The sequence below is a fragment of the Zootermopsis nevadensis genome, unplaced genomic scaffold (genome assembly GCF_977971745.1).
Source record: "Zootermopsis nevadensis isolate Lab colony 2312 unplaced genomic scaffold, Znev_1.0 Znev_ptg000001l, whole genome shotgun sequence".
Taxonomy (NCBI): domain Eukaryota; kingdom Metazoa; phylum Arthropoda; class Insecta; order Blattodea; family Termopsidae; genus Zootermopsis; species Zootermopsis nevadensis.
Genome location: NW_028259133.1, coordinates 6011741 through 6037089, shown reverse-complemented (window position 1 = coordinate 6037089; position 25349 = coordinate 6011741). Strand labels below are relative to the sequence as shown.

The following is a 25349-nucleotide window of genomic DNA, read 5'->3' as shown; positions in this document are numbered from 1 at the left end:
GAGGCAGCAAGCACTTTTGAAACGCCGATAAACTTCTAGCAGACTACATTGATCTACATACTACATGATACTCATCTTAATACTTTTCGGCGTGAGAACCTGTAATCATCATCATCATCATCCTTTCCCGTATTAGGCCACGAGACCTGTTACGGTCTTGTATTTTCCGTCCATCTCTTCTGAGGTCGGCCGAGAGATCTTTTCCCAATAGGGCGGTATTTCAAAATTGCCTTTGGGAATCTACTGTTGGTCATTCTATCCACATGATTTATCCAATGTTGTTGATATTGCCAGATGTAGTTCATTACAGGTTCCATCTGAAGTTCAGTCAGAATGTCCTCATTTCTCATTTGGTCAAGTTTGGTGTAACCCGCAATTCTTGTCATGAATCTCATTTCGCAAGCTGTTATTCTGCTAATATCCTGTTTTTTTATTTGAGAGGACAGGTCTCGCGAGAATGTTGTAGAGGCGTAAGTGGGTATGTTTCTGAATATGTGAGGGCTTGAAGACATTATTGATAATACCCATTGTTTTCGTGTATTTATTAATTTTTTGTAAAATATCCCTTTCTTCTTTAAAGGTTAAATTATATTAAATAATTCAATTCATTCACCCTTTCCAGAATTTTGTTGTCTAGACATATTTTGCTTCGGATGGGTTCTTTACATCAGAATGCCATGATTTTTGTTTTTTCAGATAAAATTTCCATATTATATTGCCTTCTAATTTTATGGAGATTATGATCTGAGCGTTGTAAGTCATCTTCTGACGGCGCCAATAATGCCAGATCGTCCGCGAAAAGTAAAACATCGATTTGCAGATTTCTATTTATTGGTATACTGCCATGAGGTGTTTGTTTCCATTCCTTTATGAGTGTATTCATATATATTATAAATAGCAGAGGTGATAAGCCACAACCTTATCGAACGCCAGTATTGATTGGTCTCCAGTCTGTTAAAGTATCTTCAATTTTGATTGATATTTTGGTGGATTTGTATAAATTATAAATATTAGAAATGATTTGCTGTGGGATATTATCTTGTGCTAGAATCTCTAATAATTTAGATCTATTAACTTTATCAAATGCCTTTTTGAAATCAACGAAGGCAATTTGGGTTTCCATATTAAATTCCCTCTGTTTCTCTATTAGAATTGTTAATGTGAAATAATCATCACAACAGGATCGTCCCTTTCGGAAACCATTCAGCTCTTCCCCAATTTTGTCAGAATACTGTTTACTAAGTTTATTCTTGATAAGATTGACGTATATTTTATAACCTGTATTTAATAGGCTTATGCCTCTGTAGTTTTCACAGTCCTTACGGTTTCCTTTCTTGTAAATTGGGATTACAATGGATTTCGACCATCTTTCAGGTGTTTCTTCCCCATTCCAAATTTTGTTCAGAAATTTAAGAAATCGTTGAAAGAACAATGGCGTAGCAAATTTAAACAACTCCTGGTTTATAGAATCCTCTCCTGGTGCTTTATTGCTTTTCAGATTTTGAATTACTGACAATAGTTAATCCATTGTGATATTCTCTATTTTGATTATTATTAGAATATTGTATTTGGAGATCATCTGTGTCTTTTGTCCATAGTTACTGAAAATAATTTAACCATGTTTGATGTGAGATGCAGTTAATTCGAACTCCTTCGTTTGTTTCTTTACCCAGTTGTTTTAGAATTTTGAAGGTTTTGGGTTGTGATCTTGTTATGTCATTTTCTAAATATGACACAAAACTTTCCCAATCCTTTCGAACTTCTCTTTTGGCTATTGGTCGTTTTCGATGGTATTCTATTTTATCCTCTTCTATTTCGGCTCCTATGAAAACTCTACAGTCTAGAATCAGATCTGAAAATGTTGCGTTGCCTATTATATAATCTATGATGATTTTTGGTTTCTAGCCGACCATGTGAATTTATGGACATCCTTGTGTTCAAAAAATGTATTCAACTGATTATAAACCGTGAAATCAATTAATCTTACACCATTTCTATTGCAGGTTTGCTCACCGTGTATTTGTATATACCTGTCTGTTTTCCTATTGCCAACTCGACTGTTAAAATCTCCCATCAGAAGAACCAATTTAATATTTGCTTATATCCATCCAATGCACTCAGCACCTCACATCAAGCGCAAATGGAACTTAAAAGAGTTCTCAATTTTCTTATCGCACAAATACGGCTACATATTACGAAGATATAGAAATTAATTTCAAACATTTTTTGGTAAAGTAAAGTTGTTAAACATTTCCTCATGCTCCGAACATTACAGAAAGCATATAGTCGTACATTCAGAGGTCAATGGTAATGTGTTAAACCGATTTATGTTTATAGCATATCATTCTAGGCCAGTCTCCCCCGACAGTAGCAACCTTTATATCTTTCAAGCCACATTTATTAGAACACTGGTTTTGACATTTGCAAGAGGCTTATTACGTATCCTTATATCTTGTTTATTGGTTTATTTAACTAAGCTTTATTAATTAACTGTGTGGGTTATATATAATTGACTTTTAGGTTGACTATAAATTATAAAGAGGAAGGGAATTAAAATGAAGCGATTATAGCTTTATTCTTAAATTACTGTCCCAGCAATTGTATGGAGAAACTGGGGAAAGTCGTGAACAATCGATCAAGATAGCCGGACTTAGGGTCAGTAATTGAAACTAGGACATCCCGAGTAGGAAACAGTATGGCTGATTGCAACACCAAACGTTTGGGTATATGCATTATGCCCTATGGGAGTTCCTCGAAAATCCGCATGATAGTGCTGTGTGTGGCTTGTAACAGTTATCCTGACACGCTTTTGCTAGGAACGTGGGGCGAATGTCCCTGCTACATTCTTTCCCTTCGGCATTTACTGATCTAATTTTACACACACAAACTTTACTACTGCAACGACGTAGCGAAGCAACCAGACGAATAAAACGTGAGATTTCAGGCGAGTTTGAAGCCGGCTATCTTCTTGGCTGATGCGACATTTATTCAGGTAGAAATTTACCGACGTTTTAGAGGTACGTGCTTCTTTCATAATCAGGGTAGATGAAAGATAATGGGGGTAGAAGCATCTCTGAAACGTCAGTAAACTTCTACTTGACTGTAGTTCGCTACGACCCAGAGGACAGCCGACTTCAAACTAGGCAGGTAGAAAGCAATAAATCAATTTCATGGTGCAAAAAGTGCTCATGAATTTCTCATCGCCCTTGAACCCCCGTGTATTTACAACGAAGATCTTAAATGGGAAATTAAGAGTAGTTATGAACTCTTATTAAGCCGTGTATCGACTGCGCGCGGCTGCCGCGCGAGGCAATGTTCGTTGCTTTGCCTCGCAAAGTCGATACCATGTTGCCACGCGTGGCAGAACGAACACTGCCGCGCTCGAACTTGGCGCGCGTCGAGCCAAATCGGAGCGGTTCTTTGTCCCGCGGCAAAGGGATTTCAGCGTGCTGTGCTCTCTCAGTTGAGACGGTCTTGTGGCGTTCCGTCGTAGCAAAATGGAGAATGAAAAGTGTGTAGCTCTCATACAGATTTATAAATCTAAAGAGGTGTTGTGGAATTCAAAATTTTTTAATTACCATAACAAAAGTAAACTCTTGGCTCGATCAATGAGGTTATGTGTTCGAAATCCGATAATGACGTTCGAGTAAAATTTTTAACTGTTATTATTATTAAGTGTTCTGTCTTACGACAGGTCCATTGCTCTGCCCAAAAAGAGCTCTCCAGTTGTCCCTATTCTCGGCTTCCCGCTTTAATTCCTGGAACGTCATCTTCTTTCCTTGTTTAAGGTCGTCGGTTAGCTGTATCAATCTTCTTCCTAGTCCTCTCTTTCCTTCAACCTGGCCTTCGGTGATATCACTCATTAATCCATTCCTTCTCATAATATGTCCCAGCCAGTTAGCTTTCCTTCGTGTAATCGCCTGCAGAATGTTTCTTTGCTCGTTGACTGTTCTCAATACTTCTTCGTTGGTCACTCGATCCGTCCACCTGATCTTCTCTATTCTTCTCCAACACCACATTTCGAAACTCTCCAGGTATTTCTGTTCCTTCTTCCTGAGTGTCCAAGTCTCTGCTCCATACAGCGCGACACTCCATACGTAACACTTCACTAGTTTCTTCTTCATCTCCAAGCCCAACTTGCTAGTGAGAAGTATCCTCTTCTTGACGAAAGCTGCCTTTGCCATGGCTATCCTTGCTTTTACTTCCTTGGTGCACAGAGCGTCCGTCGTGACTATGCTTCCCAAGTACTTGAAATGCTCCACATTCTCCATCTGTTGGTTTCCAATTACAACGTTCAATGGTTCTGCTCTCGGTGCTATCCTCATTACCTTTGATTTTTCAATGTTGATTTCCATTCCATACTCTCTACCTGTTTCCACTAACTTGTCCATCATGTTCTGTAATTCCTCCTCTTCCTTCGCCAATATTACTAAGTCGTCTGCATACTTTACAGTCTTTATCACTCTTCCTCCAATTTAACTGTATCCTCCACTAATTCAAATGTCATATCTCGCATAAGTCTATTTCCATATTGCATTCGCCGACGATACAATTCCTTAATCCACCGACGCACTTTTCGTTTCGGTTTCTTATTTTCTTCCATAATGTTGAACATCAGCCGTTGCACGTGCTTTATTCATGGTGATCTTGCGAGAACTGACGAACAGCGTCGATCAACAGCCGAACACGGCTGCCGCGCTCGATGCTGGTAACCACGAACACGGTTTTAAACAATAAACGAACGAACGAACGAGTTTGCCGCGCACGAACAGCTGCGAGCGGCAGCCGCGCGCAGTCGATACACGGCTTTACAGGTCGCGTGTATAAGATAATGGGAATTATACAGTTTCGGTAGAGCCGGATAGGATTTCATACGTGTGGTTTCATTTCAGTAGATAAATTTATTTGAATAAAACCGCGGAAGAAATATGAGAGCTTTGCTTCTGCAAAGTAAAGAGTAAATACGTGTTACATTTTAATATTTAATCACAAAGGTATACAATCTGCGCAACTAGGCATGTTTCACGACCGCTACAGAATCGGGAATTATCAAATACCACTATACAAATTACTTCAATATACTTTATACAGTGAAGAAACATTATCAAACTCCCTGAACACATTTCTTGTGAAATTTTACAAATTCTACCACGACATTCTCAGACTTGTAGACATGTCATTACTACGTATATTTTTTTTGTGTTCATAAAATAAAGCATTTCACATTAGAACCAAGGATAATACTTTTTAAGAGAACGTCCGCAAAGTGATTTAAGATGTCTGTCATCAAAGTGGATGTCTGTGGGCTGGTGACTGGCAAGTACGAGTAGTGTCCTCTGTTGCTGTAAATGTAATTCTAAACAATATAACCAAAATCCCCATCAAACTTAAAACTGATCCGCATTTTTTAATGTGGACCGCACTCTGAAAATATTATTCAGCCCTGTTCTACGAGCCCTATTGTGTGAAATAGAAACTACATTCTGCCACGTTTCTATAATTACGCTATTTTATTACATGTTCCCTAAAGGCCTGCCTCTTTGAACAGTGACTGTACAAAGCTTTGAAATGGTTTTACTTCGCACAAGTTCAAATCTGCTCCCTTCACGGTCCATTAATTTTACTTCCTTACAGTTACGATACTGAAATGTGAGTTTGTCTTTGTCTGTCCATTTTCGCGAATGAAGCTTTTCATTGGCAGAACGTTTTCCCTAAATGTATCAGGCCTTTCTAAACACAGCAGCAGATATATGTACCATGTACTTAAATATTCAATAACTCTGAAATTTTCCAACAGAATATATTTAAATGTTCTGTATGTTTCTCAGAATGTAAGAGATTATTTCTTCAAATATTATTAACCAATTTCTTTTGTAATGGAGACGCGTTATAATTCTTTGAAGGAAGCAATGGATAAATACATGTTATTAGATTAATTTACTGCTTCGGATGGTTTAGCAACAAAATCTGTTCTCTCATCTTTTGCGAATAGATAGGCCCACGTCTCTGATTCATATTGATGATTATGAAGACGGCTGCTGGTATGTTAACACCGCACAGAACCCTGATGATTGAGGCAGAAAGCTCCTCTGGTACGTCGCTTAATACGTATCCGATTACACAGTGCTTCATCCTAGAAGACAATCTTCTTTTTAAATTTTTCTTCTAAAACACGTGTCCGTGATTTGGTGTCGCTCGCCTGGTGGACATGAAGGAAGACGCCTAGCGTAAACACAACGTCTGGTAACATCAATGCCAGTGCCCCATTGCTAAGAATCTGTTTTCAGTTGGAGCTGGAAGCCATATCACGTTTCATTCCGATAGGCTTACCCCCGTGAGAAAGAAAAAGAGATTTCAGTGTCTGTATAAGTTAGCGCAGTAACTTTGCTATATCATTTAATAGTAAATATTGAGAGTGGTATAGGTGGGACCTCTCATTGAATCTAGTGACACTACGTAAGACTTGAGGTTCTCACAGCGGTGAGTATGAAGATTTCTGTCTTCTGGGTTGTTGCACCATGTACGAGTCTGGTAGTCTGGTAGATGTCCACCAACGTTTCAGAGGTCATAGTGCCTCCGTCATCGCCCTGATGACGGAGGCAGTATGACCTCTGAAACGTTGGTTAACATCGACCAGTCTACACAGCGCAACAACCCAGAAGACAGAAATCTTCATACTCATCGCCCTGATGACGGAGGCAGTATGACCTCTGAAACGTTGGTAAACATCGACCAGACTACACAGCGCAATAACCCAGAAGACAGAAATCTTCATACTCATCGCCCTGATGACGGAGGCAGTATGACCTCTGAAACGTTGGTTAACATCGACCAGACTACACAGCGCAACAACCCAGAAGACGGAAATTTAGTGACACTACCTTAACATTTTCGTAATATACCTCGTAAATCTCAGATACTCATATAGGCCTACGTTTTACCTTATACCAGGGGTGGGGAAACTTTTCATGTTGAAAGTCCGCATTAATTTAGCTGTAAACAAATAAGGCCGCATTCAAGAAACTTCAATTAGATACACTTAAAAATATACATTATTTTGTAAAAATCTAACTACTATGTACTTAATAATTACAAAAATGAAAACTATTTGTTAATTTTAACGTTAACAAATCTTTTAATGACTTTGTTGTGTCTGATTTTTGTTGGAAAGCATTTGAATATTTGGTTGCAGCATGTATTAATAAAAATAAAAGGATTTGTTTTGTAAAATTTAGATTCAGTCGAAAGGCCGCACTTAAGGACCTAGAAGGCCACAGGTTCCCCACCCCTGCCTTATACCGTTATGTTATGCCAGTATGGCATCTATTACAGAAATAACAGCTGTATATTTAACATAAGAGTCATCAGAGAATCAACATATTCGATTTGATTATTTCTGGTGATTCAGTTATGCATCTCATTTATATAGAATTGCCAAATTAAGAGGAAACAGTATGTAAGAATAATCGAGTAACAATACCGAAGTGAATATAGCATACAATTCTGAAGTTAAGAGAAGCATAGGAAAAACAAATCAGGAGATGATTTGAAACCAGAACAAGCCCAGCGGTCCAGTCAACCGACAGACTGTTGAACTATATCAAAACTTTTGCTTTCGAATCCCATATATGTTTTGCATCACGCCTCATAAGAGATGTCAGTTCTCTTCATCTCACCTTTTCCCCGCAAGTGTCCAAGTGGCCTGGAAGACAAGTGCTGCATGCAAGGAACATGCCACAGCCCACAGGATAACAAGGGGAACAGCCACGCGTGCGGACGGACCCAAAAATCTCAGTGAAGAACTTGATCCACACGTTGAAGGCTTGTAGCCGCTGAATCCACGACTCGTGTGGATGCTTGCACCTGTAATAATAGATTTGGGTATAACAGGAAACGTGCATATGTTATGCCCTACGAACAAACCACAGCAGGTCGTTCCGTTGCTACATACCTGCAGCGAGGACCGTGGCGCATCCTGCAGGTACAGCGACCGCAAGGTTAAGTTCACCCCGTTCCTCAATGAGTGCGACTGTACCCATCACCAGAGCCGAGATGCCACACACAACCTGAAGAACGCGTAGCCTCAGTACCAAGGCGAACGGGTAGACGCCGACACCAGAGCCATTGGTTGCGAAGTCGTCGCTTGTTCGTCTGTCAGTCGCTGTGAGATCGCTGGACAGAGGACACAGAGATTCCTTCCTGCAGCTCATGATTCTGCGGTAGGTGTCGAACAGATGTGGGACAGATCGTAACACCTGAAGGGAAGAAATACAAAACTTGAAGATCAAGGAATAGACAAATTTACAACACTTAAAATCTAAAAAAAGAATGGATTGCGAGGGTGCGCATTGGATTCATCTGGCTAAGAACGGGGGCCTCTGTGAACACGGTATTGTTACTTTGAGATTCGTGAAGGGTGGATATGACTAGCTAAGTGACTGTCAGCTTGTCAGGAGCTGGACAACTGCCCCGGGTGCAGACGATTTAGGGGAATAGAGATCATTCAGGAAAAAAAATAATAACTCTTTGCAACAAACTACGAATATATTACCGATCGAACCAACTTCACAATCAATAAAATAGTGAAGAGATCCTAATTTGTAGATGTTAGTGTTCTGGGTAGTAACGCCATGTTGAATTTAGATAGATACCAACGATTCGGAGAAACGCACTGCCTTATTCAGGGCTCAAATCCATACCACGTTATTATCCAGAAGAACAACGCCAGAATATTCAAAGCTATCAGAACCAATCTCATTTTTAGGCCTTATCCTAATTTGATGACGTATATTTAATTTTGGATAAAGCATCTCCAAACTTTAACGTCGAACGCCAAGAATGTTATTAACAGATGCAATATGTGTGACAGTTTCGTGTCTTGTTTCGAGTTGGTTTTCCAAAATGGTGTATGTTTCAGATTGCCCAGTCGCCCGCATAAACAGCTTAGTCAATTCTACCACCGAATGGAGCCCACATTGTACTGAATTTTTACATGCAGGAAGGCACAGCCCATGACAAAGACTCACAATGGAGATATGTGATATAGGTTAGATATATTTTAATGATGAGAACGTATATACACACACATATTACGCTAATGGAATTTCAACCGATGACCGAGCGAACCGATCCCGAACATCAAAGACAGTGCCATCCAGCTTTGTATTAGAGAGGGATGCAACGGGAAAGTTAAAAGAGGCCAAGGAATTGATAGACTCTAGGGCAACAAGCAGTGTCATTCAGCCACCTGACTCTGTTTGTTGCCCGAGAGCCTTTCATCAACTTCGGTCGCCGCGAAATCTTCACTTTAGACTAATGAGAGTTTTAATTCGTGAGATTTCATGTTCTCACGACAGCGAGTATTATGACTTTTCTGGGATGTTGCGCCGTGTAGATAGATAGACGGTTACCGACAATTAGCGATGCTTGTAAATTCTAACATCAGTATGATATTTATCATCGTCCTGATGAAGGTAACAGTAAGCACCATTGAAACGTCACAAAAATTCTGCCAGATTGCACGACGCAACATCCCAGAAGATAGTCATCTTCAATTTTAATTTTCCTCAAAAGTGATGTTGGCAGCAATGGACAGTATATGAACAATGCGAACGAGAAGCGATAGACGTTTTACTGTGATGCATTTCGTACAACTTACTGCTTTAATGATAGAATGCACCAGAGAAGTAAGTATCTGTGAACCGATTTTTGTAGTCACGGGTTGTGAAAAGTCGTGAAATTTGCGAAAGAATAAGTTTCATGTGGTAATACGTTTGAGAACCGGAGTTAATTCTGAGATTGTGAGTTAGGAGTCAGAGGACAGCAAAGTAATGCTGCAGACTGTTCTGGACAGCAGTCGACTCTAACGGGAATCGAGTTTTTGGAAGAACAGACTAATCCGTTGCTTTAATGGAACTGTGACATTCATTGCCGTGTTTAGAAGGGCCCACCAGAGACCTTATCTTGTGCCACTTGAATCCAGCCCAGTTCCTTACACCAAACTTTAAATTTCTGAACTTCTTTTTTCATTTTTAATAACGTTTTTCGACTAAAATATTGTGTGTCTCTCACATATGTCCCACATGTCTCGTCCATTTCATGCTCCTTGACTTTTCACTGTAAAAATAACACTGGATGAAAATTCTTTATCGTCCTAGTTTCCTCAACTCTTTCATCCTTTGGCCAACGCCCAAATATTACCCTGAGGCGTCACAAATTCTCATTCTAGTCGCAGTGCCCACTTGGATTAGGGACTAACCCTTCCCCTGTCCTCTGTGACGGATCCACAACACTATTCCACGAGATGTAAAGAAATAAAGGGGAATCTGTGTTTCATAAACCCACACTCACTGTTTTCTGCTTCTCCCTTTGCAGCACGTGGTCTCCTAGCAACGCCTCGTCGCTTCTTCCTCTATCGGGAGAGAGTAAAGGAAGAAATCCTCTGGCCTTAGGGCCGTTAACTTCCAAGATCAAGGCGGAAACACTGAAGATTAAATAATTTCATTTCGTCCTTGTGACGTGAGTACTACATTTATCAAGCCGATTTATCTTAAATTGTTTTTATCTTCAGTCCTTGAACTCTTCAGAGCTTTTATTATTCGCTAAAAGCTCTATGACGGTATAGTTACTTGTAGTTTCTTCAAACCGTCAACGTTGAATCAGCTTTAACAGAGATGTGAGAGGATTGGACCGTGTCTCTTTGGCAAACGTCGACATAAACTTCAGTCTCTGTACCCCATTCTCACAAACGAGGCTGTGGAGATCGAATCATTATATGCTTTGTGAAATATCACTAGGCTGGATAGAAACCAAGAAGCAGAGTTATGGCTGTAGGCCTTTTATCATTATTCCTGCTAAAGTTTATTTTCTTATGAGCAAAAAATCTATAATATTCCTTTTGCAATTTGGTGACGGCTAATATACCACCGGTACAAAAATTATGTATTTAGGTTTCAGTCGGTTAAACCACATAAATAACAATTCATAATTAGAAATAATTCCAAAACCATGAACTCCAATCCCCCCCCCCAAAAAAAAAGTAACGAACAAATGCTTAGGATCAGCACAAAAATTATTCTTTACGTAAAATGTGATTAAATCATGATGAAGGAAATTAACCGGCGAACATATCATTTCAGGCTAGTCGCTGTTGTAGAATTATCGTACACAAGAGCTTTATATAATCTGAATGAATATTTAAACACCGGTATTATGAATAGCTATATTAGATGTCTCCGTTAAACTGAACGCTGCACAAGTTAATGGGAAAAAATATGGAATTTTACTCATGTATGTTAATGGTTTATACATAGGTAAATCATTTATTGAACTTTCAATTAATCTGTCAGTATTGCTTGCTCTATGAAGATAACTATATAGTGTAAAATGGATCCTGATAGTGGAAAGTCTAATTCACATCGTGCACCAGCAGTGAAACTCCCCCAATATTTGTGGTGTCTTAGAACTTTTCGTGAACGGACGTAATAAATTTCGTGGGTTAATATATAATACAGGGGTCCGCAGTGGTCGCGCGGTCTGAGGCGTGGGCCTTGTGCCGCTTGGTCACTGGGACCGTGGGTTCGAATCCCACTCAAGGCATGGATGTTTGTCCGCGTTTTTCTGTGTACAGGTAGAAGCCTTGCGACGGGCCGATCCCTCGTCCAAGGAGTCCTACCTAATGTCTATAGATCGAGCCAACGAAAAGTTGGGATCCGCAGTGCTCAGGCACTTGAAGAACGGGTCGTTCCCAATATCCCCAGTAAAACATAATACTGATGTATGGTAATAGGATCTAGTGAAAGTCGTGACCAGTTAACATTTTTCGTTTCGTTGCTAATATTCTAATTTTAAATTTTTATTTAAGTGAGATATATATTTAAAACGAGAGTATGCCTCCGAAACGTTGGTAAACATCTACCATACTACACGGCACAACAAACCAGAAGACAGAAATCTTAATATAATTATGTATATGATAGACTAATTGAATGTTTAATACTCGCAGGCAGGGAGACAGAATGTCTGCTGAATATTTAATGAATGATAAGCGGGTCGTATTTTGATTGAAACATGTTTCTAACAGCGAGGTCGCAAGCTGAGATTTTATGCTGCTTGAAATTCGGAAAGGGCGGAGGTCGACACCACTCTGTCTTGTTAGATGGTTCTAGAACCACATGGCTCGTTACGGGTTGCTGCATCATATTGCGTATCGACATCATGGGGTGTGGCATCCCAGGCACTTGCTTTTAAACTGCGGCTTTCCGGAGTCGCGTCGGACATGTCACGTATTTCTGCTAGTCTCTGTCAACTTGTCATAATTTTTCCCGGCATTCTACTCTACTCGAACTGTAATCTGCTAGAACTGTATTCGCTGTTCCAATTCTCTACACCTCGATATGTAAGCCGCGTATCGATAACCTAACCACAACGATCATTATTCCAAGCTTCACACTGGACCGGCAAAAGATCTGTTAAAAACATTGCAAAAGACAGTTGTAATACTGTTTTAATACATTTGGGGTAAAACTGATATTAATTTATATGTAGATGAAGTGTTGGCAGCTTGGCTGGCGATAATTTACTGTTAAGGGATTTTAGACCTTATGGGATAATGTTCATGAAGTGTGTATTATTATAACCTCAACATAATGTTATGTTTGAGAACATAGCGTGAAATTGTTTTATATTCTTTAATTAAACAAATATAAGTAATTATATTAATTTTTTGTTACGCAGTATTATTAAATTTTAATTTCTGTTCGCTACTTTATGGAAACACTGCTGTGAAACAGAAGACTGAATTTTTCCGTTATCTACTATGTGCTTACACTTCTACGCAGAAAAACAGATGTTTTATGTGCTAAAGCTTCGCAATTTTCGTAATCAAGCAAAGATGAGTGATAATTTTAAAATTTATACGTTAGTTTGTTGTATTAAAAAATTAACGTACGTAACGTTGTAGACTGATACACACGTATAAACAAACAGAATAATAATAAGCAGATAAACCATGTCAGGTGGGTCCGTGTCAACACAGCATGGCGCGTCCTCAGCTTCCAGTTATGTAAATTAGCTGCGAATATATTGAAGAAGTAGTCGCGGGCAGCCTATAAAGGATGGTCCTCCAGTCTGGGGGTTGGGCGTAGGGCTAACAACCGTTTACCGTAAAAATGTTTTATGTTACGAAAACAAACAGCAAAGCCTCGGAATAGGATGGAATGTATGGATTTACGACCCAGGCGACATTTAAATGATCTGAAAATTGGAACGTGGAATGTGAGGAACGTATATAGGACAGGGGCGAGAGATACATCAGTCATGGAGCTATAAGTCGCGTGATTAGTGGTGGCACCTAATTGGGCGATGTGTAAGCCGAGAGAAGGGAGTTCGGTAGTAGCGGAGGTCGCACAAACATGATATTTGGGAGTCTTACGGAAAGCTTTCCACTCACTTTGATTATGCTTTAAATCTACCAACAGTAACCATCACTTCACATGAAGACCTTCAACGCTCTGGTTGGGTGACGTTATCAAGGCAATAGTAAGAATAATTTGAATTTTGGTCTTTGTGAATAGTCGGGGAATTCCGCGGTTGGCCTCGTATTCGAAAGGTTCCAGATTCGATCCCAAAAGTTAACATGATATATCAGAGGGAACGGACCAGGATTAAGTTATTTGCACAGTGGTTTAGACACGTATGTGCCATACTAGTTTCATGTGATCAGTGTTACTGCTGGGAAATTCGAGAAATACTTGCATTTCTCATTGATTTTTATTGTCCTTATGCTAATGATAGGCGTGATAATTTTGTACGTATTGTTGAATGTCATAAAAGAAAAATTATTATTAACTATCCAACGTCGTCACCGAGTCTTGAACCAAGGAATTCTTTCGGGTTTGTGACCTTATTTCTTTCAATATATTGGGTGAAGTAAAGAATTTTGTTCATTGCGTCTTTCTTCTGTCGTGCTTCGTTTTGAATTTTCTATGTTATCTTTTCGGCCTCAGGAAATGAGCGTGCTAAGTTTTGTCCAAATTCGTTTATCCGTTCTCGAGCTCCCCCCCCCCCCCCCCAAAGCGTTTTAAACAGTTTTACGGTCGATACTCAAATAAGAATATCAAATTACGTACTGCCTCCTCATTATCATCTACAAACACAGGCTAGGGAATGTTTGAATCTGGTATACACAGTTTACACTACTCATGTTACCATTTTTCATGGAATGACTACAGAATGACACGTGAGCATCGGCACCCCTTGCACACATACTACACGCACAACACACTGATCACAGACTAGCCAGGCGTTGGTTTCTCTGCTGGCTCATATTGTTTATGAATGATATTCATTGTGCCATTGATGCGTTTCAAAATGTGTTGTATTCCGAAGCAAAAGCAACGCGTACGTAAAATATTCACGTCACCCCAGGGTTTCGACAAACTTTTGAAAGCTTTCTGCAAACGTTTACCAGGAAGGAGAGCAAAATAAAATATGTTCTTTATACATCAATTTCCTGAAAATGTAAATATCTTTAGCTGTAGTTAGACCTTAATATTCGGAAAATAATTCCATGCTCCTAAAATTGGCTACAACGCACATGACCCAGTTTTTGCTTTGTAACTCTGTAAATGAAATGCCTGTCTGATTAAAGTTTACACTTCAAAGACGTTAATTGATTTTTGTAAAGTTGGCGCGTACAACGTGCTAAAGTCAAAAGGACACTTCCAGTTTTCTGTAGGCAGTAATACAAACATGGCGGAGTTTAAACTTGAGGGTTGAGACAACACTCGTGATGTCGGCTGAGGCGACAGGCTTTCGGAATCTTCGCAACTTCTAATAATTTAATTTTCTGTGATAACAGAAAATTGGCGACAGTTGAAGAAATTTCCATTGCCAACTTGACCTGTGCAGTGCGTGTGCTGACCGATGGGACAGTGGTATTAACCTATGAAATCCACCAAATGACCTCTTACTTGATAGACATTTTTATTTTATTTTTTGTCTTTTCTCGTTCTGTCTACTTCGTTTCTTTCTCTTCTATCTATGTCTATCCCTTCTTCCTCCTCGCCATTTTCAGCGTATATGATGCTTTTTCGTGACAGAAATTATTATTGCAACAGTGAAAATGCGGACAGAAGCACTGAAGAGCTACCAAACAGATTTTGCTATGTACTAATAATATAAACATAAAAATATTCCACCTATTAAATTTTACCTAGTATTTTATTGTATTTCTTATAATAAATATATATTATTGTCCGTCTAATCACAATAAATTCTTATTAAATATTAAAATATTACAATAATTAACATTTAAAATATTAAATGATGTTCTTTATCGAAATATTCGATTTACATTAAAAAATTATTTTTCACGACATGTTTCAGTTCCTAAAAGAACTATCTTCAGGTGTATATAATTATATAAAGATTCAAATCAATAATAACTTAAATACAATTTCTTAAATACAATTTCTATATATTATTTTAGCGTACATTTTTATCAGATGTTTATCAGATATTAAACGATGTTCTTTTCCAGATTTTATTCCATTTTAATAACATATTCGATGCATTTCTTGATTCGAAATATAGGTTCTTATTAAAATGAGACGAAAAAATTAGTATTTACGGCGAACTGAAAAGGATAAGGAAGGTAGCGGTTTTACCCTGTTCCAAGGCACTAAAGTGATATCTGCTTTTAGTGGAAGGACTGAGGAAAACGTCGAAGAACCTGTGTATTAATAGCTGGCGCTCCGGCGCTGTACCAGCTGCGGAGGTTTGTTAGCGTCAGACGATACGGGAGATGGATTAGCTTCGGTGAAATTGAGAGGACTGAAGAGGAAGCGGTCGTGAACAATTTCAAAATCTTATTACTGTATTCACTTGGAAGGAGTGAGGAAAATCATGACAAATCTGTCAAAATATAATGTCTCGACGACATTCGAACCGAATACTTCCCGATTAAAAACTGTGTTCATTACAGTGTTAAACCTGTCGTTATAGAAAAACGTATATTTTAAATTGAAGTGTTTCACGTGTTACGAATTTGGGATTTCTAACTGGTGTGAGCTTCTTGTAGCGTAACGAAACAGATAATCACATTTACCCCTGACAACTACCAATAACGCACACAGAATTTACTTCAGTGTAGCTCTTACATGTACGCAGATACAAAACATTGAATTATGGAATATGAAGTGAATAGTTGTGTACTGCTAACAGAAAACTATATTCAGCGACAAGAGTTTCTCGTTTTGCATAGGAAATCTAGTTTAGAGGGATTTCGAGTATTTCCTATATATGTAAGGAGTTGACTGTAGATTGCTGTTAATAAACACAACTCACTTCTATAAATGAACTGAACCTAATCATCACAATTATTTAGTAGCGATATTTAATCGCACAAACTTATGAAACCATACTCCGTAGAGACATAAAGCGTTTCATATTGTAAAGCACGCTTTTAAATTACGTGCGTTGGCTTTTATTACCCGTCTGGCATTGTTCAACGTGTAATGAGGGTTTTTTCTGTCCTAGCGCCAGACACTCTCAACGCGAACACATTTTCATGACGTTTAGTACTGGGAATCTGAAATTCCATTTCATTAATTAAATCGCGTTAACTTTCTATAATTCTATTTGCCGAGGCCGGTAATTTTTTAAGGCGCAGTGCGTAATGCAGTAGAGGCTTAAATGTCCGATCTAAACGGGATGAAAGGACGGTCGGATAATCAAAAATTTCGGATAATAAAGAAGCATAATGAAAAAGTACGAGGATAAATATCAGCTCAATTTATAACTTTATTTAATGTGTTACTAAATTACGAAGAAAATACAATGCAGAATAAAATGAAAAACCTCGCAAACAAAAATAATAATTGATAAACATTTGTAAATGAAAGAATTTATTATTTTAAGAAATTAGTAATGGGTACTCCTCATACCGCGCACGGCCCTCTGGATTGCATTTGTTCAGTGGTCAGAGCTGCATTTTTAAATCTGCTTCTTGTTCCTTAGCCACCTGACTGCAAGTATTGATTGAGCTAATTATAAGTCTTGCATCATTAATAATAATCAAGAGATGGCTACGCCCCCGTAGCTCTTATTGGTGTACAATCGTATTAATTTACAGAGACCGCTGAGTTTAGTTTGCGCAGGAAATTTGGTGGTATCCACTCTGACAAATTTACCCCTGAGCTTGTGTGTGAATCAGTTTACCAACATCTGCGTACAAAAATAATTCGACGATGTAGCGATTATTGTGGCGATACTAGGGAGCATAAAACCACCTGTTGTTATTCTACAACGCAAAAATCTGCCTTAAAACAGTGATCGGTAGTAGCTAAATTCAAACTGTAATAGTATGGCTGACATATAATAATGAGATGATTACCGGTACTGTTTTGTCAGCTGATCGTATATGCTGCCCATTACAGATATCGGATTTCATTATCGTGGTTTCACCCTCCGCACTCCTCAAGCACAAGGGCTTTGCACTACGAAATTTCGTTTTTACAAAGTGAAGCTCATACCCTCCGTTCGGCTCGCCATCCGAAGTCTTCCGAACAAAATCCAACTGGCAACGAAAATGTTGCACTGTAGTGCAGAACTCCTTCCTTCCTTCATTGAGTGGTCCGCATACTGGGCTCTCTCTACAAGGTCAGCGGCCATAATCGGTGGATCCAGTTCTACGTATCTCATGAAAGATTTTGTTGTATTTTTAACCAGTTTTGGTTCATTCTGATACTTGTATGATTGACTGCAGGAAACATAACTTGTTATTGTGACTTTTGACGTGAAAACGTCTTTAAAATCGATGCCGGGTGTGGGGAGGCAATCGCGCCCAAATGAGCGACAGTTTCTGTCGAAGTAATTTCAAACTTCAATAACTCGGCTAAAAATAGACATAGCGCCGCCATCTTCGTCTCGTTTTAAAGAGGAAGGATGAAAGTGTGTGTCAGTACCGCTCCGACATTCGTGGCGGCCGGACGTCGCGAACTGCGCACGCGCAAAGTGAAACCACGATTTTCGACTTTCCGGATTCGACACGTGTCCATAAACGGGATCATATCTCAGAGACTAATTATCCGATCCGAGTGAACCAAGTGTTGTTTTGAAGAGGAGTGTATATGTTACAACTCATCCTAATCTCCAAGTGTGTATCTCAAAAACTCAACAAGATACGAGGCTGTGAATTTGAAAAAGTTTGAAAATTTCCCGATTTTCTTAAAATGTCGCGATATATGAGGGCAAAGTACAATTAGAATTACAAAAATGTTTAATTCCAATATACTATACACGATTGACGTTTTCACGAAAATAACTGCGGCAGTGTCCGACACTGCCTATCAATTTGTTTTGTAATTTTTCGGTCGTTCGGAAACATAACCCCGAATTATAACATTGCGTATGTGGGAAACAGTGCCTCGCTTTATGAAATGTCACTATCAACGCAACTGTTCATGCCTGCACAATGAAAAATGAGAAGTGGTTGACTAGCTAGAAGCCATCTTGCTGGCAACTCGCAGCACGTAGACGCGTGGTGTTGTTCTCGTGTTTCAGTATTCCATATCTGGTCGATCCGTGTGGCTTTTTAAACTGTACAGTTTGTTTCGCATTTATTCATTCCTCTGTTTCTTGTTTCCTGCCCAGTGACCGCTCCAATCTGCAGGGTCTAAGCTCCAGGGAGACATGCCCTGATTACGAACATACATGATCATATAAAATATAATCAGACCCAAGAATATTTATGAATAGTAATTTAGCAGTGTCGCCAAAGCGAAAGCCGGTGATAAGACTGGACTGTCCGGCCGTACTTATGCGTCCTCTTTAAATTAGATCGTTTTTTGTTTTAATCATCTCGTAGGCTTATGTGCTAGCCACGGTGGTCTAGCGGTTAGAACGCTGGCCTTGTAATCCTGGGGTCTCGGGTTCGATTCCCGGCGGTGCCCGAATTTATAACTTGTGTTGGGCAAGGCCGCGGTCTAGGCAACACGGAGTTTTCCTCCGGCGGCCTCCCCGGTTTCTCCGTGGCATCCCAACAATTACTCCATTCACACTCACACAGAAGAAGGCAATGGCAAACCACTTCTGGATCATCTGCCAAGAACGTATATGAACAGGTCCCAGTCCGAGAAAAGGATGGAAGGATCCTGTTCATATGGACCTGTCGTCAGACAGAACACTAAATAAAAAAAATATAAAGGCTTATGTAAGAGGTGCTACACAAAAGTTCAGGGAATTTGCCTATAAAGAAATTGCTTATCATAACTCCTAGATTCCACCGTCTCCTTCGAAGTAGTCCCCTTGGGCATAGATACATCGATCCTAGCGTTTTTTTTCCATGATTCCATTCATCCCTGGAAGTCTTCAAGTGTGAGTGTTTAAGCACCTCCTGCGATTCTGCCTGGATATCCTCAATTGTGTCAAAACGACGGCCTTTCAATAGAAATTTCATTTTGGGGAACAGCAGTTATTTTTTAAGCTTAAAGCAAAATTTCATGAAGATTCTTTGCTCCTTAAAATCTGTCATTTATGCAGGTTTAAAAAATCGCCGAACCACTACAACACAACGTTACAAAAACGCACGAGACTCAAGAACGCGGCCTCTCGCCTTCACGGCTGTTGGCACACTAATTCACAAAGGGTACTGCTAGCCCCATCTAGCGGCGGCAGGTCATTCCACAACCGGTTCGCCCGTGGAAGTCAAATACTACAAACTTTTGGGTAGCATCTCGTATGTGCTTGTACATTTCCTCTCGCGAAGACTTCACACGAAATCCTTAGCAAGGAAATCTGTTGTTAATTAAAGACTAAATGCTTTATTCTATGTCGTGAAACTAGCAATAACTACAAATTAATAATTATACAATTTGATATACAACAATTTTTATTAGTACAAATACTGACTATGAAATGTGGCCGGAAACATTGCCCGGAATCTCTCAAGTTTGTCACCGTCATCATGTTGTAACTGTAAACCCACACAATTTATTTGTAAATGAATGTTGTAACACCTGTAGCCGGCCAAACATGGCAGGTCGATATAATTTAAATTAATAACTTACTAACTAGATGGCTTACGGAACCCGAAAGTTCATCACCAAATTAACCAAAGCCCTCCACCGGACCCTGTCCTGGGCCAACAAAATCCAGTCTCCTTCAACTCCTATCTCCCATAGATCCCGCCTGACATTATACTCCCATCTACGTCTAGGTCTCCCCTTCAGGTTTCCCAACCAATACCCGGTGCACAACTCTTGTCCCATCCATGCGCGCTACATGCCCAGCCCATCTCATTCTTCTCGACTTAATCACCCTGACAATACTGGGGGAGGAGTACAGATTTTTAAGCTCATCATTATTCAGTTTTCTCCACGCCCCATCGTCTTCCCTCTTAGGCCCAAATATCCTCCTCAACACCCTGTTCTCAAACACCTGCAATCTGTGTTCCTCCCTCTGAGTGAGAGACCATGTTTCGCACCCATACAAAACAACAGGCAAAATTATTGTTTTGTATATTTTAATCTTCAGGTTCTTATAAATCAGACGTGAATTTAAATTGATTGAGTATTAAATTTTATTTCAACCACATATGAGGTTTATCCTTTTGTGATTCTGTACTGCTGTGATAATTTAGAAGATGTCGGTACTTGGTTAAGAGAGCTGCAAAAAAACATGCGTGGTTTACAGTGAATGAACATCCGCTGCAAAACTGAAAGGGTTATTTTATTACGAGGTTTAGTTAAAATCCTAGGAGCATTTACAACCATTTATGGTGATCCGGTTTCGGTATTTTCAGTCACGCCCTGGACATACAGACGAGCGAAGCTACCAGGGTAACTTAAAACATGCCCAGTTATGTTTTAGAGGCTGGACCTGGAGAAGTCTTGTTGAAAACTCTACCTCAGACTTCACCCAATCATAAAAATTGTAACATTTGGGTTACATTTCCATGTTTTAAACAATCAGGAGTGAGAAAGTATTTTTAAGTTCTCCCATCTTGATTCTGGAACCATTCCCTGTTTTTGACTTGGGAGAGTGGCCGCGAATCTGCGACACTCGTAGTTTGGGGAAATTTCAAGCACCAAATTTAACCCTCAAAAGTTTATATAAGTATAATTTTTTTTAGTAACTGTGTATCGCTGTGCTGGCCGATTAAATTAATTAAATCAGCGAGCTTTCTATTAATGTTAGTAATTAATTTTTATCCGCCGCCATTACACGCTCCTGAGAACCGAGAACCGCGAACCTGACCAAGGAAAATCCTCAACTCTCACCAAACTAAACATCAGTCTTCCGAGCAGCCTGAACAGAACTAGAAAACGAGAAAACAGGATGATAATTATGTGAAACTGCGGTAACAGATGCATGGAAAGGAACCGAGAAAGTACATTCCGAAATAGCAGTAGGAATTTGGAAAATTCAACGCGGGTCATACATAGAGGAAGTCAGTTTCATGAAAACCAAGGTTTCATAAAAATTCCTTTGTTTAAAATTGGAGGTCACGTACAGAGTTGCATGAAACAATAGTTGTACAACAACCGTTTCATGTGACTGTGTATCGCCTGAAATTTAAAACAACGTTTTTGTTTTATGAAACCTCCGTTTCCAGTTTAAGGAAACCGATTCCACAGAATTTGTTTCCTCTGTGTGTTACCCGCCTATTAGTTTTATTGTTGTCTCATCAGTCATGCGTTATCAACAGTTAAATTCACATTTTACTGCTTAATTTCGATTAACACAGCTAAACGGTTATATACATTTCGAATCTTTTCTCACAAACACACACATTAGCTGACATGCGTTTCGTGCTGAAAAAAGAAACATGTTGATTTGTGTTTATAACAAAACATTTTATAAATAAAATGTTTCACCGAGCGTTGGTAGTCTCCTACAGATCACAAGGCGTCACAAGCCATTCTCGTATTCAACGCCCGAGTGAGTACCTCAGATTACGTACAACTTTGCACTTGACTTTCGTCGATACAGAGTAACCTAAGTGCTTACTCTTTATAGGTCTTCAATCGTTTAAAGCCTAGTGGTAACTATATTTACCGTCTGCTTTAACAATCAGTAACTCTTCATTTTATATTTATGGATTTTGTATGATTCTCAGTTTAAACAGCGATTATTTCCTTAAACAGCGTTAACCAGTTGATCTTTTCAATGTTAAAGTGTTGTGTTTTCTTCGCGGTACGGACTGAATTCTTAAGTAATATTTATACGAGCTTCGACTTCAAAGGGTTAAAGGAACGAGAGTTTTGATTTTAAAAAGGCAGCAGCGTTGATGCCTTATTTCCTTACAGCTGTCGCGGACTGTAGACAAGACCTAGTAGACCATCGAAGAATAATGAAAAGTATTGGACAGAAGCCATCATCTCAAGAGGAGAACATCGGTAATTGGAAAATGCCTGTCTTCTGTGTTGTAGCGTCGTGTAGTCTGGTAGACGTTTACCAGCGTTTTACAAGTTCTCACTGCCTTTATCATCATCGACCTCATGATGAAGGCAGCAGATACCTTGAAACGTTGGTAAACTTCTACCAGACTACACGACGCTACAACACAGAAGACAGGCATCCACTTTCTCATCGTTGTAAGAACCTGGATTCTTACTTGATTGAAGAGAATATTTAAAAAAATGACACGAAGCAATCTAGTAAAATATTTACTGAATCAATTAGAGAGGAATAATTATGCCAGTTAGAATGACGTTAACAGCACCTTCCGAATGTTAAAGTGAGTGTAAAATCACGGAATTGTAGACCTATAATGGTCTTATTTCTAAAATAAGAAGTTTTCTGCATGTTCTCCATCGTCTAATAAAATTATAAAATTCCGGAGATAGGGATTGGCTCTATCGATTGGACCCAACAGAGTAGATACCTGAAGACGGAGATAGAATCCCATCTCCGAAACGTCGTGTAATTTTATGATTTTATTAGACGATGGAAAACAACAAGAAAACTTTTTATTTTAAAAACGCACCATCGTCACAAACTTTTAGATTTGGTCTTATTTCTGTTTAAATAATTCCAAGGAACCTATTGAATTTACAAAGCCTCAAGATTAAAAATAATAATGCAGGTAACCAGACTTATTTCCGCTACCACTCAGGTATTAAATATTAAGTTGGCAAACCTGCCACGGTATGAATAACAAGTAGTTGCAAGCAGAAACGTGTACACAATATACCCTTATCTCCCTCGTGTATGTGTGAGAATTTGCATTAGTTCACCTTCAAGTGCATCTTCGCCAAGCGTTTATTAAATTTTGGCTGACGTAAACTAGTCACACCTCGCTGCACGTCTCTCCAACCCTTTTCTGTGGTTAGAACAGCTATTAGTCTGTGAGCCGCTGTGACGTGGACTGCCTGCGCATGCGCGCAGTATTTTATGGCGTGAGGTTATAGCTCTCTGTCCCAACGTTATCGTGTTCATACAGTCGTGATATTTCACAGTAACACAACAAGAGCAATTGAACAGATCATTTGCACAACAGTTGCAGACAATTCAAAACATGTAATTTCTCCTTGTCGTTATGATTTCGTTGCTGGAGTTCAATGTTTCGCTTCGGTTTTCGCTGAAGAGCCACGTCGAATTCTGAATGGTATCTAAACTTTCAGCAAACGTTAGTTTTCATCTACAGGCTGAATATTTACTTTGAAAATGGCAAACTGCAATGCTTGCCGAAACGTTGGGAAAATTTTTAAAATTTGACGAGGTTCATCTTCGAAAAGCGAGGTTTTATATTATTTATCGATTTTTTGAGATTAAATACATCGATTATGTGCTCAGATGACGAAGTTCTCAGCGGTGAGTGTTCCCAGCATAATGGTAAGCTCAGAAACTACATTATCTATTCTCTGGAGAAGAACTTTTAGGCACACAAATGAAATCGCAAAGATGTCTTTCTTCTGGGATGTTTCGCTGTGTAGTGTGGCAAAAACTTAACGATGTTTTAGAGGTGGTTAATGCGTCCATAATCAGGGAGTTGACCGACGCAACGCCCCAGAAGACAATCATCTTTATACCCGTGTCCGAGAGAATCATATATCTCACCAAATGAAATAATGTGCCTAATAGATCAGAAATAATAATTCAGAATAACAACTTACGTCATGTTTATTTTGTGCTAATATTATTCGGAAGAATTAATAGCATTTAGAATGCCAATATAAAAAGAACGTCTATGAAAACTGTACTCTGGTAGAGTAGCCCGTTTTCAGTCTTATTACGATCGTAAATTTCAACTCGAGGTTTATTAATACGAACATCACATGCTATAATGATTATGCACTACGTGTTTCGGCAATTCGCCACCAACAGGTGTGTGCTGAAGCCCCACTGAACTTCAGATTTTAACTCTAATTACACCAGAGGGAACATAGTGTAATTATATTTAAAATATGACGTTTAATATACCCCGAATACACACCTGTTGATAGCGAATTGCCGAAACATGCATATCTTGTGCGAATTTATCACATGTTATGCCTGATCGTAAGGATAAACATGAATAAGGAATTTATCCAATTTGTTTAACGAGTAAGCCTGTAATAGGCTGTGGCGCTCTCCGCGTAGGGCGTTGATAGATCGGTATGGAGCAGTAGTTGAATGCAAGTTAGCAGGCGAAAATAAAGGGACTTGTAGAAAAACATGCGTTTCTTCTACTTAATCCACCACGAATATCACTTGAAGTCACCGGAGATTGAACCCGTGTCTCCGCGGTGAATAGTCAGCTTTTCACACGGATAGGTTTCTACCTATAATAAATCGTAATTAAAAAACACTATTAAGCTTGTAATTTTGACAGTTTACGAAACGATTTCCTAACAGGACTTTATCAACTCTTCACGGTTGCTATTTAGACCGGTCGTATTCAACGTGGGGCACGCGTACCCCTGGGGGGTATGCGAAGACATCTTAGGGGGTACGTGAAATTTAAAAAAAAACTTTTATGATAAACACTGAATAATCAGTAGAGCCGGGATAGCTCAGTCAGTATAGTGACTAGCTACGGGCTGGACGACCGGGGTTCGATCCCCGATGGGGGCAGGATTTTTCCTCTAGCCTCTGCGTCCAGACCGGCTCTGGGGCCCACCCAGCCTCCTCTACAATGGGTACCGGGGTCCTTTCCCGGGGGTAAAGCCGGCCGGGGCGTGATGCTGACCACTCACCCCCATCTAGTGCCGAGGTCAAGGAAGAGAGGAGCTATACCTCCTCTCACCCCAAACGCCTACATGGCGTATAGTGGGACAAACTTTACTTTTACTGAATAATCAGTAATGTAATTTATTTAATTTATTTTAGATGTAGATTATATACTATGTATGATTTATATCTTA

At 39.3% G+C, this 25349-nt stretch overlaps 1 protein-coding gene across 2 annotated transcripts in view; it reads right to left on the bottom strand.

Moving 5' to 3' along the window:
- Nucleotides 1-25349, bottom strand: part of LOC110829272 (uncharacterized) — a 68827-nt gene that overhangs the window by 4053 nt on the left and 39425 nt on the right. Inside the window, exons 2-4 of one of the 2 annotated variants that reach the window (XM_022062840.2) lie at nucleotides 7952-8255; nucleotides 7677-7863; nucleotides 4963-6199 (exon numbers count right to left, since the gene is read on the bottom strand). In XM_022062840.2, coding sequence (XP_021918532.1) covers nucleotides 6166-6199; nucleotides 7677-7863; nucleotides 7952-8210 — 480 coding nt within the window. In that variant the 5' untranslated portion in view covers nucleotides 8211-8255 and the 3' untranslated portion in view covers nucleotides 4963-6165. Of the gene's footprint in view, nucleotides 1-4962; nucleotides 6200-7676; nucleotides 7864-7951; nucleotides 8256-25349 lie in introns of those variants that run through there. The other variant, XM_022062839.2, reaches the window with a different exon arrangement.